The 17,662-nt window shown below is 42.8% G+C and overlaps 1 protein-coding gene across 4 annotated transcripts in view; it reads right to left on the reverse strand.

Annotated features, from left to right (window-relative positions):
* Window positions 1-17,662, reverse strand: part of NR3C2 (nuclear receptor subfamily 3 group C member 2) — a 220,181-nt gene that overhangs the window by 33,814 nt on the left and 168,705 nt on the right. For all 4 annotated transcript variants that reach the window (XM_074905916.1, XM_074905915.1, XM_074905917.1 and 1 more), the window contains 2 exons: window positions 7,366-7,704; window positions 6,803-6,947 (listed from right to left, as the gene is read on the reverse strand). In XM_074905916.1, the coding sequence (XP_074762017.1) occupies window positions 6,803-6,947; window positions 7,366-7,704 (484 nt within the window). The remainder of the gene's footprint in view (window positions 1-6,802; window positions 6,948-7,365; window positions 7,705-17,662) is intronic.

Below are 17,662 nucleotides of genomic sequence, written 5' to 3' on the forward strand. Positions count from 1 at the left end.
AAAGACATTGCTGATCCAAATGCCTGTGAAAACTGGCACCAGTTTTTAGACTCGTTTTTTCAAGTTCACTTCAATAATTTTGGGTACCACGTACAATGCCTAGAACTGTTTTTATCAGGCAAACCCTCAAGTCCTTGACTAGGGTAAAAATCTCTGTAAAAATCCAATGACAGTTAGAAGAAAGTACAAGGGCCAGGAAATTCAGAACCTGCACAGTTATGCACCTATGATTTATTCTTTATGCTGCAGATGACAAACCAAGAAAATAACCAAAGGAGCAAGAAAACACACAGCACATTAGTCATTCGGTGCATTTGCAAAATACTGTTCAAATACTGATGCTGTACTTTAATGTACTAAAGTGTCTCAACACGGTGTCTCAGCATTACTGAACTCTTTAAGTATCCCACATCACTGCTATTTTACAGCTAGGTAAGGCTGGAATGGTAAATAAGATAATTTGGGTAAGTTTTCTAAAAAGAGTAAATGACTTGGGAATTTAAGTCTCTTCTTCAAAAGCCCCTGAGGATTTGGAAGTCTACAAAGAGACGGTGTATAACCTAAAACCAAAAGAAAAATCGAGACCTACAAAGGAACTCCAGCGTGGGACTGGCCCTCTGGTTTTTTTGCATCAGCAGAAACCAACATGTGCCAAAGAGGTCTCATGGCTTGATTTTTAATATTTGTCAGCAGTGCCATCAGCTGGATTTTTGCCCTAGAGAGATATGAAAAGCCACCACCTCTCTTCCTTAGGGGAAAGGATGGATAAGCAGGGCAGCTTGCTCTGAGGGATGCAGTTTCTGGCCTCCAGCTGGGAGGGGGATATGTGCTGGGAATACAAAGCCATGGCCCTAAAGGCAGCTCATGTCCCACCACTCCCACTGGTTTCCCACGTCAGGGGAGTGAGGATCCTTGCTGCGCCACGTCTTGGCTCCTGCTGGGTTTCTGTTGGCAGTGCTGCACTCGTAAATGCTTTTTATCCCTTCCCGAGCCTCTGAAAGGTTGCCAGCTGATGCCCTGACAATGTATGGGTGGAAGCAGATACCTGGGAAGTTGCCACCACTAGCCGGAGGGACAGCCACTGCCCAAGCCACTCACAGAAACGTGAGCAAGAAGGAGCATCCCTTGCCACCTTCTGGGATTTAGGCATCTGACTTCTGCACTGCAAACACATAAACTCCTACTATTGGAATCACAGAATCATTCGGGTTGGGAAAGGCCCTTGGGATCATCGAGTCCAACCCTCAGCCCGATTCTACAAAGTTCTCCCCTACCCCACATCCCCCACAGCTCATCCCAACGGCCCTGAAACCCCCCCAGGGATGGGGACTCCCCCCTCCCTGGGCAGCCTGTTCCACTCTCTGACCACTCTTTCGGGGAAAAATATTTTCCTAATGTCCAGTCTGAACCTCCCCTGTTGCAGTTCAAAGTCGTTCCCTCTTGCAGTCACTTATATCAAGATATTCATATCATAATTTAGGTCAGAAGGGATTTTTACAGCTCTTTTGGTCCAGTTCCTGCTCAAAGCAAGGCTAACTTCAGAATTGCATGAGATTGTTCAGAAACTCGTAGAGGTGAGTTCTGATCATTTTAACCCTCCACCTACTAGGAATATAAGTTTTCCTTTAAACATGCACATGTATGTGTAGCCAACAGCTTAAAAGGGTATTACAGTTTCAAGTTATAAACAAATACTCACTTCACTGTGGCTTACAACCTTTTTAAACTCATCTAAGACACTGTCCCCATCAGAAGCAATGCCATCTTCCCTCTGTTCTTTTGCTGGCTACATGACACCTAAAGCCTCCTCCTCTAACAATCCATCAAGCCTTCGTTCTCTGGTTATCAGTTCACACGTGGACTAGCGAGCGCCACAAACAAACTTAGTTTTCAGTTGAATCTGCAAAACAACCCAAGCCACCCCTTCAGCTGCCCTGGTTTATACAAAAGGGATCGAAACACACAGCAGAGGAACCAGTCCTTCCTAGGTAATAGACTCGAGTTATTTTACCTGCTTATTAGTCATTGACTAGCCTTATAGATCTGTATTTTTCCAATTTCACTGGACTTTTTAGTTTCACAAACCCATCATCGCACCCATTTTTTCAAATGTAGTTACACAAAATTTACCATCTGAAGACTCTATAGCAGAACTCATCTAGTGTCCTCAAGAAACCTGCTATTGTCTGCACAACGGTTTCAGAGTACCAATTACTGCAGATCCAGGAGGAAGGCTTCCCAAAAGCAGGGAAAGACAAAGATGTGCACCACCAGATTTCTTCTGGGACCTAAACTGTCATGCCACCTCTTTTCAAAAACGCTGCGGCCTTTTCCTTCAAAAGGACACAGTCAGAGACAGAGTTGTTCCAGCTGTTAGTTCAATGATTAAATTCATCCAGCAAGGGAGAGACCAAGGGAATTTGAAACTAACTTCCCTACCTTCCAGGACCACGTCTTAAAAATCATGTTTTAGGCTGTTCCCTGTAGCAAACAATTCATTTTGCACAGCTTCAGACAGAATCCCTGAAAATAATCTAGCGTTAAAGAACATTGTATTTCGCTACATTCCTTGCTTTGTTCTCGCACCCATTCCAAGCAGCACCGCTCAGTTTCCTGCTTTCAATTGTGTATAATTCTATCAATTTAATGCCCTGGCCTTAAATTATCCATGCATACGCCTGCCTCAGGTTGAATTAGATTAGAAAATTTCAGCTAAAGTCTTTGGTTAAGTCTTAACAGAAAATTTCTCCTTCCCTCAAGTTAAATAAACAATAGATTTATTTTTTTTTCCCCCCCCTGTGGGATTTCTGTTACTTTGCAGTAGGAACCTGAAATACTTCAGAGCTTAGGTCTTGAATCAGGGTTAGTCTTTTGCCATGTCTTAAGAAAATCTACCCCATTAATGATCCCTCTGTTCTCCCAAATCCCTAGATCCATTCAAGGTAAGGCTTCCTCGCTGGCAACAAATGAAGCAAAAACCCAACAGTCTCTCACTACATAATCCTGTATCATCCCTACAAGTCATCCAACCTGATCAATACAAAAAGGAAGGAGTCACACGGGAAAAATATTTCGGGATAACATAACTTAAAGGTTTGGTTATGGATACAGTCTTCAAAGCACATACCCAAAGGGCTCAAACTGCAATTTCACAGACGACCTTAATTTTGGAATTTTCCGATGCCTCGGATTTGAGCTTTCAGCCTTAAGAACATTATTGTAACATCTTTTGAGTGTTATTACATATGCGACAGTCATAAGAGTTTATATGCAGCAGGAATTATGTGGTGTCACATATGTGATGGTCTTTTAAAGATTTACTGTGGATTATAACTAAAGCTACACATACATAATATTAGTTTTGGTTACAACTACTATGCTACAAAAGAAAACTGTCACTTACACCAACACAACATAAAATACACTGGTTTATTTTATGCCTCTCTTCAGTCTGTTCTCAGGCATTTCTGTAACCAGCTGAGTGGCCATGTTCTTATCCCTCGGTTCACATCTTCACGTTTACTTAAGCCCAATTAAAGCAAGGGAATATATGCATGATCCATAAAGACAAACACTACACTCAGATCTGTGACATGACTAAATGAAGGCAGGCAAATATTTCTTCCACAAGAAGAAATAACAGGAAATTAAACCCAGTATTAGTAGGGAGGCATTTTGCTCTGTATTTATACAATGGAAGGTACATTTAGCAGCTATTAACAACACAGATCCTCATTTGTTATTCGCCTTGTTTACAGGCCTTCAGAAGAAGGAAGAAAACAAGACCATATATCATGGCCTTCCAGAAACATTACAACTTCCTTTTATTCACAGCAGTTAAGAGTAAACGGAAAATTCATTTAATGTAAAACAAAGCAACATAATTCTGCTAATGCCAACCTCTACTTTCACTCTTTTTTAACTGTTCATTGAAGAAAATGCTGAATCCTCCGGGGCACTGAGTGCATGCTACTGGCCAGGGACCTTCCTTATTACTTCTTGCACAGAGATGGGAAACGACCTCTCCAGACACAATATGAAGAAATACCAAGAAAATCTTGGCCAGGTGGTAACAGGAGCGTAACTCTCTCAAGCCAGCAGAAGGAAAAGCCATTTTAAAGCATCTCTCGTTCATTCTGCATCAACTAACACATGTCCTAAAATGCCAAGGGCAGTAAACCACTCAAAAAGGTGCAAAAAGGAGTTTTGGGGGTTTTTTTTCTCCTCCTTAAGGAGGTCTGATAAGCCTTGTGGCACAGAAATGAAGACCCACATTTACAACTACACACCACATTTCCAAATTCAGGGTACTCAAAAAGTTAAAGGTAAGACCAATCTTCAGCAATTCCAGAGCAAAGCTCCAAAGCACTGTATTTTCACAAACAGGAGTATGCATTATGTTTTCCGCTGAGCTGAATGCTTTCTACGCTGCATTACTTTGACTTGTAGAACTGGGAAAAGCACTGCATCTCTTGAACTTGGAATCACAAAATAATTCAGCGTGGGAGGGACCTCTGGAGGTCTCAGGTCCAAGCCCTTGCTCACAGCAGGGCTAATGTCAAAGCTGGAGCAGGGTGCTCAGGGCTCTGCCCAGTCAAGGCTTGGACATCTTCAAAGACAGAGACTCCAGGGTCCCTTCAGGCACCTGCTCTGCTATTTCACCATCTCATTATGAAATTTCTTCTCCTGCTGCCCAGGAGGCAGCTCTCCCAGTCTTGCGATCGCAGCTTCTCATCCTTCCACTGGGCACCTCCACGAAGAGCCCGACTCCATCTTTTCTACAGCAACTCATCAAGAAGCTGATGTAATTAAATCCCCGCTGCACCTAGCACAATCTTCTCCTGGCTGCATGAGCCCAGCTCCCTTGCTGTTCCAGCCAGCCCCTGACCACCTTGGCCAACCTCCACGGGGTGCTCTGCAGTTTCTCAACAACCTTCCTGTGCCAGGGAGCCCAAAGCTCGGACTCCAAATGTAGCCTCACAACTACCACCTGTAGAGGCAATGTGATAAACCTGGAAAAAAATGCCTCCGGCAATTTCCACCGAGTATGAAACATGAGTGAAATGAGAAAAACCCTCTTGTTCCAGGCATGTGTCCATCGACCTTCTGGAGTAAGCACTGAACTCCTACCCTTTTACCTCTAAGGAGGTTTTGTGCCCTGATGAGCTACTTCAAAAGCCCCTACCCCACACCCCACAGGTCAACACAACTCCCTGCAATTTATGTTTCCTCTCTTTAGAAACACCTGCCTTTGGCAGCACCTTAATGGGCACATTGTTAAATACGTAGAAGACCAGACCACTATCTTACATATAAATCTGGGTTTGAATGTTTTTATTTTGCACCCCGTGACACTGCACTCCTTTTCCCAAGTGGATCCCAACCCCAACCTCAGTATAATTCTGCAGGCACCAACCTTCAAAAGGCTTGCAGCATAAAACCCACAACTGATCTCGACTTCTGGAAGCTGCTTCCAGAATTCAAGAATGCTAGCAATGTACATATACTTTTACTTGCAAGTGGGATTGATTTCCCTGTCCAATATTTTGACCCCCTGACTGACTTTCTTCAGATGAATGAGAGCTGCTTCTGTGTTCAAACTTTTAGTCTCCATTTCCCCAGGAGAACTAAACTCTTCGAAGCTGACATTTTCACTTAGCTTTAGCCACAGATACTTTTTCTGTGATGACTCTCTAATGCTCAAGTCACAGTGGAAATGCTTTCAACACTGAAAATGGCTGACACTACCTTTTCAACCACATGCAGTGAATCACCAGTTCCTCCTCTTAAAAGAACAAACAACCAACCAAACCAATCTTCTTTGATATTGCTCACTGCTTTGGGACCAATCTCATACGCATTAATTATTTAGGAATTCCTAAATCAAACAAAGACTATTAAGATGGACAGCAGCAAAGTATCTTCTCCAAGAAAAACATTTCAGAACATTTCAGGAGATTGAACAGTAAGTTATTTTTTCTTAATTCTTTTCCTGTTGTTGGTTTTTGGTTTTGTTTTTTTTTTCTTTTCTTCAAGAGCACACATATCCTATTGATTACGTATCATTTTTACATCCAGAAAAAAAATCCCAACCTTCTGGGATAAGCATATGACATGACCCCAGTTTGACTGCCTATGTATTCACTTAAATTTTGACTTTACTCTCTCGGAATAAACACTAGAAATTAAATTATACTCATCAAAAGCACAGCACTAAAACACAAACTTAAAATATGAAGGAATACACATGCTCAGAAGGAAGGGTTCCTTGGTTGATCCTTCTTTTTGTCTGAACGCATCATAAAAAGAAATTATGTCGCATTACTGAAAAAAACATTTTGGCTTTCTTCATGGTTGCAAAGAAGGGTAATTAAGACTGTCAAGAAAACACTGAACAGCTGTATATTGTTAACAAAAGCACCATTATATGACAGCTATGAAAAAAACCCGGCAATTCAAATATTCACATTTCCTAGAAGTTAGGTATTTTTCCAAGCTCCAGTAGATACCAAAAAATGTTTTTTTGCTATAAATCCTGGTCATATATCAGTCATATTTCAAGCCAGCAGGATGGTCCTAGTTTGAGAATGCATCCACACACATAAGGAGAAGTAGATGGCAGTATCAAAGCTTTGCCAACTGAAAACTCAGTCGCTGGCGGGGGGGGGGGGGGGGGGGGGAAGCTACTTTTTAAGCTGGAATTAGCTGAAATTTTATCAGACTAGAGATATGTCTGAAAACCAAATAAAGACAGAGTAATCCTCCCAGCCTGCACTGAAAAGGACCATTAAGGAATACTTACTCATCGAAGATCAGGTCTGGAGCAAAATAGAGGAACTGGCTGTTTGTATGTTTGTACGATCTCCAACTCAAGGCAAATGATGACAGACACATCCATGAATACTGAATTAAAGTAATTTGGTCCTCGAGAGGCAAGTTTCTAAATCCTAGAGATCAAACCAGAAAATATCCATCAACTACATTGTGCTCTACAAGGGTTGGCCAAACCAGCACTGGATACATGCTCATTATTTTTCTAGTATTAATGAACAAGAGCAACACTCCCACAAAGTGTACTTCTGAAAAAAAAACAAACCACTTAATTTTTCATTCCAGTGACAAAACATGCTTTATTCTTAAGAGGCTATTATTCAAAATGAAAGTTTTAAAAATATCAATCACAGACATATGAAACAAACATTACATAAATCAAGAAACCCAACAATCTTCACTCAGATGTTCATCTCACGCCCCCCTGTGAGGGTTTTCAACACAGCCCACAGATTAAAGATGCAATTTGTCACGCAAATAGTTCATTAAGCTAAAAGAAACAGAGAAATGTCACCAAATGTCTCGTGGTCCTACCTGGAAGTATCTTTGCCCACTTCACCACCTGAATCATCTGCTTGCCAGCCAGGCGGTTTAAGGTGGAAAGCAGGTACTCCGCTGTGTCTGGCTTCGAACTGTCGTATCCTGCGTACACGATCTCCGGTTCAATGCTTTCAAGGATCTTAACAGGAGAGGGAGTAAGTGCTGGTGAGATAGCAGACATGTGGGGGACAAGTGCCGTGTTTACAGAGGGCTCAGTCACAGGCGCGATGTACGTCGTCCCTTCCTCGGGGCTCTGGGGTGGTGGCTGCTGCCGCTGCTGTGGCTGCTCCTCGTGCATCCCTTTCAATTTCCCCAACTTTTTGGACTTCCGGGCTGTGAAGATGAGCAGCACAAGAACCAAGTCAGTACAGAAAGCCAGCATAACCTTGGTTTTATAGAAAACGGAAGGAGAAGTATCATCTCAAAGTCCTCAAGTGAATCAAGTGCAGGACCTTAAGAAATACCTCACTGCCTTGCAGCATCGTTACACTGGAAAAAAAAAAAGGACCAAAAGACACACATAAGCTCATTTTCATTGCTTTACCAGATGTTTTTAGAAGTGACAATGTCCAGTATCTCCACACAGACATTCATAAAACATTCTAGTTTACTCTGGTTGGTTTCAGAAGTTTTATTTGTTCTGTAGCTTACATGAATCACTTATCACCTGCAAGTCTGCAATTCATGTTCTCCACTGCATTTGGTTATTTAAAAGAATGTCCCTGGCAATGCCTAAAATTAGCAGAAATAGAGCCCTCCTAAGCTTCTGAATCCTAATGCCCACCCTGTCTGCACCTCAACTTGAAATGGAGTCAATCTATTTTGAACAGCCTAGGTTAGTCAAATCCCTTTGCTTTTGCTGCTTTGATACTTCCAGAAGAGCTTCATCACCTTCTCTTGAGCAGTTCTGAAATAATGCTAAAAATATTTACCCAGTTAAAGAAAAAGCATTGAGCCTCGCATAACCCCTTTCTCACTGCTATCAACATTTCTCTGATTCGCCTTCCCTTTTCTTTTTTTCTTTAATGCTACCCTCCCTACTATTCTTTACTAAGTATTCTTAGAAGACAGCAACGTCAGCGTGCTTCCAGTCTTTGCAGAGATGCGAGCCATTCTCTCGGGGTTGCCCCCCAACTTTGCCATGTGACAAGCCCTGCTTTCTGCCCCAACAAAATTATCTTGCAGCATGAGGAAAGAATGGAAGATAAAAAGCGAGACAATTAAGTTAAAAAAAAAAAAACAAAACACACATAATAAACCAAACGCCCATCACCCCGCTGCTCGCAATGGGAAAACGTAACTAAAATAGTCTTTAAAATCAATAAATAATGAACTAAATTTAAACGTTCACAGCTCTTTCGGAGTAACTACTCTCAAAAATAGTCTTTCTTACCTATCTTACACAGCTAAAACACTTGTCTGGACTTTAATCTTCCTGTCTCTTGATTATTGCAACATCCCCTTTACTGGCATCAGTAAATACAGGTCTATCTCACTCCTAGTTAGAAGACCAGTGCAAACACCCTTCTTGGACCATGCCCTGTCCCAAGTCTATCTCCTCGAGTGTCTTCCTGTCTTCAATTCCCTTCTCTGTCTCTCCTTAATTTCCTCATTATAGCACCTTTTCTGCAGTTTCAGGATCCTTTCTGGCCAACCTTCACCTCAGCCCTCCTCCACTATTGTAACGTTCACTTGCAGTCCAGCTCAGCGTGCCATGCTACTGCCTCCTGGGAAGTTTTCAAAGCTCGTTCTATGCACAAAACTCCCCATTACTCACAAACTACCTCATTACCCTTCTACAAACTCCCTAAAACCTACGTTTTAAGAAAATCCTCCTCAACAGTGGAGCTGCTGTTGCCCTGAGACCACTGCTGGCGACAGCAGGCCATTAGTGTTTTACGGTTTCCTTCAAACTGGGGCTGCCTGCCCAGAGGCAGCAGCCGTGGCTGAGCTCACAGTGCCTGCGAGGCAGGATACAGACACCCAGGGTCCAGGACAGTGCACACCCAAGTGCAACAATAGCCTGTTGTTTTCAACACTTCCTTCCTGGGACAGTATCTTGAACTCTGAGAAGCTGGCTGGCTCATCCCAAGATCCAAAAGAAAAGCTGATTTGTTAGAGTAAACACAGGACACTGCTATGGAAAACAACGTTGTTACCACTCATACACAAGATCTCGAAGGTGCCCAGTCAGGCCGTCCCTCCTTCACTACCATCTTCAGAACCTGAACACAATTCATTACTACTGCAGCACGTACTGCACTGAGCAGGAAACGCAAAATCTGAACATCAGTTTGGTGGTGTTGCCACCACACAACGAAAGAAGGGTCTTCCTGGCTAATTTCAGCATCAACGTCGCTCAGGAATTCTACAGAGAACTTCAGAGTTCTTTTTTCATCCCTTTTCCTTCAGAGAGCTGGACACCATTTCATTAATTCACCTACAGCATGTATGTCTGCTTTCAACAATTTATTTCTCTGCACCCGCAAACATCCAGACTAAGTGAGGCAGGTTGAATTTTTTAATAAGAGGATTAGATGTGCAAATAAAAATGTACCAGTCCTAATAAAATTTAGTTTAAAATTCTGTTGCTCAACAGAACTGGGTTGCCTACCCAGTAAAAAGCCCTTCCTAATCACCTGAAGCATTAGCACAGAATTACACAGGGAAACACAGGAACTGCTTTCATTTGAGGTTATAAGGAAGAGCGAGACAAGTATTTGTCAGGAAGGGTTTTGCTGCAGCTGATTCTGCCTTAAGAGACTGGGCAGACGAGAAGACCCTTATAAAAGTCCCTGCCAATCCTATTTCCCACTTTTCTATTACAAAACTCTTAAAAAAGCTCATTCAAACAACGAAGCACAACTGAAGGGTTTTTCATCCTCCGGTGCATCAAGTTACATGGATGCTGACATCCATTCTTTGAGATGCAATTTCCGTTCCTACTACCCAAAAAGCCATTTTACAAAGCAGCAGCTGATCAGACATTTTGTTAAACAAGCTTTTTCCCCACTCTGCAAAATAAAACGGAGGGAGTTACAGGCAAAGCAGACAACTCTGATAAATTTATTTCTGAAAAGTAAGTGAAAATGCTGTTGTTCTCCATTTGGTGCAGTTGCACCTATGTGACGACGTCCTGGTGAAATCACTGTGAGCATTAAATACAGTTTGCCTTTATATTAGAAAAGCAAAGCTGAACTTACACATTTCTCAACAAACTAAACCGCAGAAGCAAAGCAGGGATGGCCAAGTTCAGCAGAATATCTGATGATGAGTTAACAAAGCTACTGGCCACTGAAAAGAGAGTTTAAAAATAAGCCCAAAGGAGTGGATGAAGATTAGTGTTTGCTGTTATTATTCATTAAGTTTTATCAGGCACTATTTTTTTTTTTCCTGTTATCAGAAGAGGACTAAAAATAAAGAACTTCACAATATCTTTCATGTTTGCAGAAGAAAAAAAAAAAAAAAAAAAAGCAGCATTCTCACCGTAAGTACACCAGAATAAGAAATTTATCAGTTTACCAACTCCATCAAGTATCTAGCAACACAGATAACTGATTACATATTTATTAAGACATAATTTTGCATGTTCTATTCTCTAAGAGTTTTTCATTAAAAGAAATAACACTCTTCCATGTATAATACTGGCATAAAAACGTGTTTTAGTTTCATTTTCTTCCATTATAATGCCTTTAAAATGAAGCTGAGAAAAACATTACTGCTTGACAGTCATGTTTACAGTGAAGAAAACTGTATTTTTCATTTGGCTTCATGCCAGTGCTGTAGCTCAACTGGTTTGGTAACTCCCACAGAAACCAACAACTACGGATTAAATACAAACTCTGAGCAGTACGTACTCCGAGTCGGTCTTTTGAAGCTGTTTTCCACATTTGCTCTCTAACTGCAATAGCAACTCTAAAACCGACAAAGCCACCTCTGAATTGGTGGGGAAGAGCCATGCTCATCAGGACTGCTGTGCGGAAACGTTCCAGAAGTCACAGGCTCTCCACGCAGACCAGGGGATGGGGCAGGCACAGGGCATTTCACACGGCAAAGCTGAAGTCTGAAGCCTATCTGGTGTTAGGACAAGACTTCATCCAAATGGCTGCACAGCCAGTGACTGCGTATTATCTCTGATCGCAGAACTTCTTGCTCCTCCTTTTCAGCAATATTATAATTCTTGTATTTTTAAATCATCTGAAATAAAGTGATAGCTAAAGAAAACCAAACAACAGTGAAAGACACACTGCAGATATACCTGGGGTTGACACCTCAAATACCTGACGTGACTTTTGTTACTTTTAAGTATTTTAGAAGGTTGCAATAAAAATAAAAATAATGCAAGATAAGGTAAAACACCTGAAAAGTCACATAAAGTTGGACTTTAAAAAGGCACGTCCAACAGACCTCCTCTAACAATAAATTACAGTATAACAGAGGAAAAAATAAGCTACAAGCCTGACCACCAACAGCAGTCCCTGTTCCTCTGGAAGCAACAAGCAAAGTTTTACCTGGATTTAATACAAGCAGGCCTGTGTCCAACGTGTCCAAAGAAAAGCCTACAAATTCTGCAAACCCACACCTTGTTCCATGTGCTTGGAAGACCTCAATGAGAGCGAGCAGCCCGCAGCTTGCTTGCTTATCACCCTCAATGCCAGTCCCACCTGCCCAGCAAGGGACGATGGTACTGCTGCCCAGGCACTGAGGAAGGCTGAGATGCCACATTAAAACCAGTTCAACACAGCCTTAAGCACTGCTCAGACTATAAGGCGTATTAGTATTTATCCCCCCTTACTACAGCCTCAGCCTTATGATCTAAAAGATGGGACTTAAAGCATTTGAAAACAGCTACTGGCAGGAGACGGGGGTGAATCCAGATTTGCACAACTGCTTCCTTTGTACTGATCCCTCATCTGCAAGACTTCTGTCACAAATTGGCTGCACCTCGGTGAGGGGGTTCAGTTTTGGGCCCCTCACCCCAAAAAGGCCATTGAATGACTCGAGCGTGGCCAGAGAAGGGCAACGGAGCTGGGGCAGGGTCTGGAGCACAGGTCTGCTGGGGAGCGGCTGGGGGAACTGGGGGGGTTCAGTCTGGAGCAGAGGAGGCTGAGGGGAGACCTCCTGGCCCTCTGCAACTCCCTGCCAGGAGGGGGCAGAGAGGGGGGATGAGTCTCTGGAGCCAAGGCCCCAGCGCCAGGCCCCGAGGGAATGGCCTCAAGCTGCCCAGGGCAGGGTCAGGCTGGCTCTGAGGAAGGATTTCTGTGCAGAAGGGGCTGTTGGGCGTTGGAATGGGCTGCCCAGGGCAGGGGGGAGTCCCCGGGATCCCTGGAGGGGTTGAAGAGTCGGGCTGAGCCAGCGCTGAGGGACCTGGGGGAGTTGGGAACGGTCCGGGGGAGGGTCATGGCTGGGCTGGAGGAACTTCAAGGGCTGTTCCAACCCAGAGGATTCTGTGAAAGCAGAAACAGGGAGGCCTGTGATTCCAGGATGGGGAGTTTTTGTGCCATCTGTAAACACTGAACAGGCTTCTGGTCATCTGCAACAGTGAATGCTACTCCAGGTCAAATAACTGGGCATTAACTGGATGTGACCCTACTGTAAATTGTTTTCTGTATACAAATTAATGTGAACATCAGCTATAAATCTATGGCATTCCTGGTTTTTAAAGTTTGTGGGTTTAGGGTAGTTACAATACAGGTAAGCCACTATATGCTTTTCTTAAAAATACCATCATAAACTTACACATGCTGTACAATTTGGATCTAGAGGGAGCTAATCTATACTCTCTTTGTCCCCAGTAAATATACACAAATTAAGTTATGGACTCCACACATCTGATAACTATTTCTCATAAGCTCAAAATTAATAACTTTCATCAGCATTATTATTTAAAAAATGGGATCCAAAAACGCCAAAGAAAAAGTGCTATCAATAGTATATGTAAGAATGCATAAATATTATGATTTAACTCAGCAGTTTTACAACAGAGTAATATCTTGTTTGCAGAATTTTATCAGTGTTCAAATTTAGCAAATGAACAATCTAAAATGCTCTGCAAATTCATGTTGGCATCCAGTGCTCTGAAGCGAAGTCTGAAGTTTAGAAAATTATTCATACTTCTACATAGAGTGAATTACAAGACTCGCAGTGATAATCTCCTGGAAGCAGATTTTTTTTTTTATTTTTTACAAAAAAGATGATAGTCAGAGTTTGCCTTGCTGCCTATCAAAAACCAAGTCTTGTTTGTATATCTAAAGACATGATATAGAAGCCTAAGTGTTTTATTTATCATGTATGTAAAGCTCTGCCAAACTGATCCTGACCCAACAGACCTTTATTCTATCCATGCTGCAGAACACGTTTGGATCGGTAAGAGATATCAAAAGCACATAAGAACATACACTACCTCTAATGTAAAGCAGAGAACATCAGCAGAAGGAAAGGGGAAACCAAAATGGACCCAGCATAGAACACAGAAAGCGATGGAGGTTTAAAAACAGGTAAAGGGCAAGAGGAGAAAGCAGCAATTTGAGTAAATACACGTAAAAGAGAATGGGAAAAATGATGATAAGCACTTCAAACAAGGTATACTTGGGATTATTTCATAGTGTGTACTCTACTACCAGCGACCTAGGTGGTCTGAGGGTAGACAACATGCTGCAAACCAAACACCCTCGGAGCACCTTGAACTGTGCTGGCTCTGTACGCCACGCCAGCGTACATCTGCATGGCAAATCCTGGAGCTTCTCCATCCAGGTCCCAACCTCGCTGCTCGAGCTCTGCACTGAGCTGTAACCACGGCCTCCTTCCCAGCCCCAACAGCTGTAAGCCCACTCCCTCCCGCCCCACGGCAAACGCTCCAGGGCTTCCCCGCACACCCCTCCAGTGCCGCTTGACTCTGCTCTCCAGAAGCAACCTACGGCACCTCGCCGCACCAGAGTCACCGACGGAGCAAGCTGTCCATTCTCCCCTTGCAGCAGTCCTAAGAGCCTTTGGGTGGGCTCTCCTCTGAGCCCTCAGCAAGCATACGCACTTTGTCACTTGCTTCCACCTTTGGAGAGAGAAATGCTCCGTCAAAACGCCACTTTTTCCTCCTCTGAATCTTTTCATCATGTTTGCCTGGTGCCTTTGCCTCACTTACTTCAGTGAGCTGACATCTGTTCTCATTAGCTATTTTACTGCTACCACAAATAGTGTTTCCCTTCCCCCAAATCTGTTGTATCTTGACATATATGAAAATTTTGAGCTATCTTGGTACAGACATTTTTTCACTTAAGTGTCTAGCACAATGGGTATGAGATTTTGCTGAGAAACTTCTAGATAATAATACAGACATTTTATATATATACACACATACACACACATATGCACGCAAATGCACGGAATAAAGTGAAAAGCAGCAATGCAAACAAGATCTTACAGCATCATCCCATTCGCTCTACAAAGTGTGTTCAGCTATGCACCCTTTATTCTTCTGTAAATAAAGAAGGGAACAACCAAGACAGGACCCTAAAGCTTCCATAAATCAACTACCGCTTCTGGAAGCAAACCACTGCTTTTCTGGCAGAGCTGCAGTAGATTAAGAACCTCTAGATGTGACCCTGAGGCGTTGTCCCATGTGTAAGAGGAAGGGCCAGGTACTAATCTGGGAGAAACACAGACAAGTGGATGCGTCACTGGTTAGACTGGACAGGCCAAGGGGAGGAAGCAAATGAAAAGCAAGTACTGAAGCTGGGGACAACATGTACAGGGACTTAAAATGAGAGTACAAGACCATTTTATCATGTAAGACAAACCACGGAACGGACTTTGCTCTTGCAAAGCAGTGGCCTTTCAAGCACGATTTCTGCAGTGGCATTTGGGTGTGCTGAAGAGACCAAACGGTTTGTCTAAATATACAAAGAAAGGAAGATCGCAGGCTGGTGAGGAAGAAAATAAAGGTCCCGCCTTCACGTAGTGAAATAAAATCTGTTTCTGACAGCTGTGACCCAGAGGAGATAGAAAGTGATAGAAAATGGTATCACACTTGCCGTGAGCGTTTAATTAACAAAGCAATGAAAATTTCCTAATTTCTTATCCTCCACCAGCAGAAGCAAGCTTTTACTGAAGAATAAGCTCAAAAGCCAATGATTGAATTCAGCAGAATGAAACAGTAGGCATAACCGAAATAATGACATAGTTTGGCATTGCCAACATCATTCACAACTGCTTACTAATTAATAAGTAACACTTTAATCTGACAGCATTGGACAGCTTAAAGACAAGGAATAACCGTGCATGAAGCTTGATCTATGGGTATGTCACATTTTATTTGCCTTTGGTCAGACCCTGCAAAGATCCAGGCACATCCATAAACGTAATTCCTGTTCTTGATTCACATCCAGTATACCAAAAAGAGAGGTACCGCACAGATGAAAGAAAGAGCTTCTAATGCACATTTTAACCTGCATAATTGTACGCTATTTTCATTGTGTTCATTTATACATACTTTGGTTCTTTATTCTAGTTGGATTTAAACTGCTAATAAAGCTGACTGTAACTAGGTAAATGTTTCCTGCTCATTACCTAGCTTGGTTACGTGACAATTCCAGAAGTGTTTGCATTTTGTTTTGTTTGGAACAGATTCTAATATACAACGCAGCGCAATGCTGCTCCAGTACAGCACTGTAAAGCACAGAAACAATATACGTGAAGCAGTTTATCCTCTTGCTTTGAGCAGGATCAACTATACTTTGCTCAACCCAATATGTTATTAATCTCCAATAAAGGGAATTCCGCAATATCCCCCATCTTACCGCTCACTTTTTCTCCCAACATCTCCAATGTCGCATCGTTTTTTCTGCGGTAAAGTTGATTTCATCATTCCCCCAGTGGCTATAAAGAACAACTTATCATTCCTGTCCCCTCTTTTACACCGCTTCTTGTATTGAAAGGCTGGTATCATGGCCTTCTTAATATGTTTCTTTCTTCTACACTAAAATAAATTGAGTTTCTTCAACTCTTCTTTACAGATTTATGTTTTTTCCTAAGCTTCTTATTATCCTTGTTTTTTCTTGGGCGGTCTCTAGTCTGTGTACACCTTTCTCCAGGCACACGATACGGAATCTGAAGAAGGAAGATTCGGTTTAGATGTTAACGAAACCTTTCTAAATGTAAAGGCTTGTAAACGGGAATAGGTTATCGAGGGGCACAGCAGAGACTTCCACAGTGGAGAGACGAGACACCTGTCCATCAGGAAGGACACAGGTACCGCTAAACCCACCAAGCGCCACAGAAACGGAGGCGACGAATTTCAGAAGCTTGTCCCATCCCCACCACCCCGCCCAGCAGCGCTGAAAACCGGACACAATCACCAGGCCCACACTTGCCAGCTTGGACAAGAACAGAATAATGCCTTCGTACCAAAGGACACCTGCCTATTTTTGCAACAATTTTACACCTCTGACTCTAAATTTAACATACAATCATACAACATGCAGCTGTGCTTCTTTCTTCACTGCAGTCTCTGAAGAGCTGCTCTCAGGTATTTCATTCTTGAACACCTGCACTTCTCAACATAACCCTCTGCGCTTTACTGAAAATGCCATTGTGTTGGTTTCAGACAGTAGAGCTGAAGATGCTTCTGAATTCTGACTCTGGCCACAGAGGAGACTTTCCAAATCTGTAGATTTACCTATTTACCCTCTACTTTGTTATGCAAATAATTGGTAAAATTATAGACCCAGAACTGACCCTCAACAAGACCCTTCTTCAGATGCCCTTCCAGTGTGACAGCAAACCACTCACAGCTGGTTTTGGAGAATGCTATTTTAAGTAATTAATGAGAATTCTGCGTTTCCTTCTGTTTATACTTACAGCTAATGATACCGAGCAGTGAAATACACCTGGAGGGAGATGGCACCTCACACCAGCGCTTGCACACATCTCACAGAACAGCACAGCCTCTCTGCAGCATGCAGGATTCAGGACCGTGGACCCACAGCCACAGAGACCTGCTTGCAGGGACGGCCTCTGTAGCACGGGTAAAAGAAGCAGCCTTGCAAGGACGGCACAGAAGCCAGCACAGTTGCCTCAGAAAAACTAAAGTGAAAGCCCAGATCAAATCTTGCGTATTTTGAGGTCTGACTCAATGATGAAGCTCAGGTTACTGATTTGTCTGACAAGTGGGACAGTGATGTCCACAGCAATGAAGAAGGGAAGGCACTGGGGAGGATCTGGGTAAGAAACAGAGGAAATGAATCCCTTTTTCAGCCACGCCGAGCTTCAGGCTACATATCCGTGAAGAGAGAGCGGA

The sequence above is a fragment of the Athene noctua genome, chromosome 4, assembly GCF_965140245.1.
Source record: "Athene noctua chromosome 4, bAthNoc1.hap1.1, whole genome shotgun sequence".
Lineage (NCBI taxonomy): Eukaryota > Metazoa > Chordata > Aves > Strigiformes > Strigidae > Athene > Athene noctua.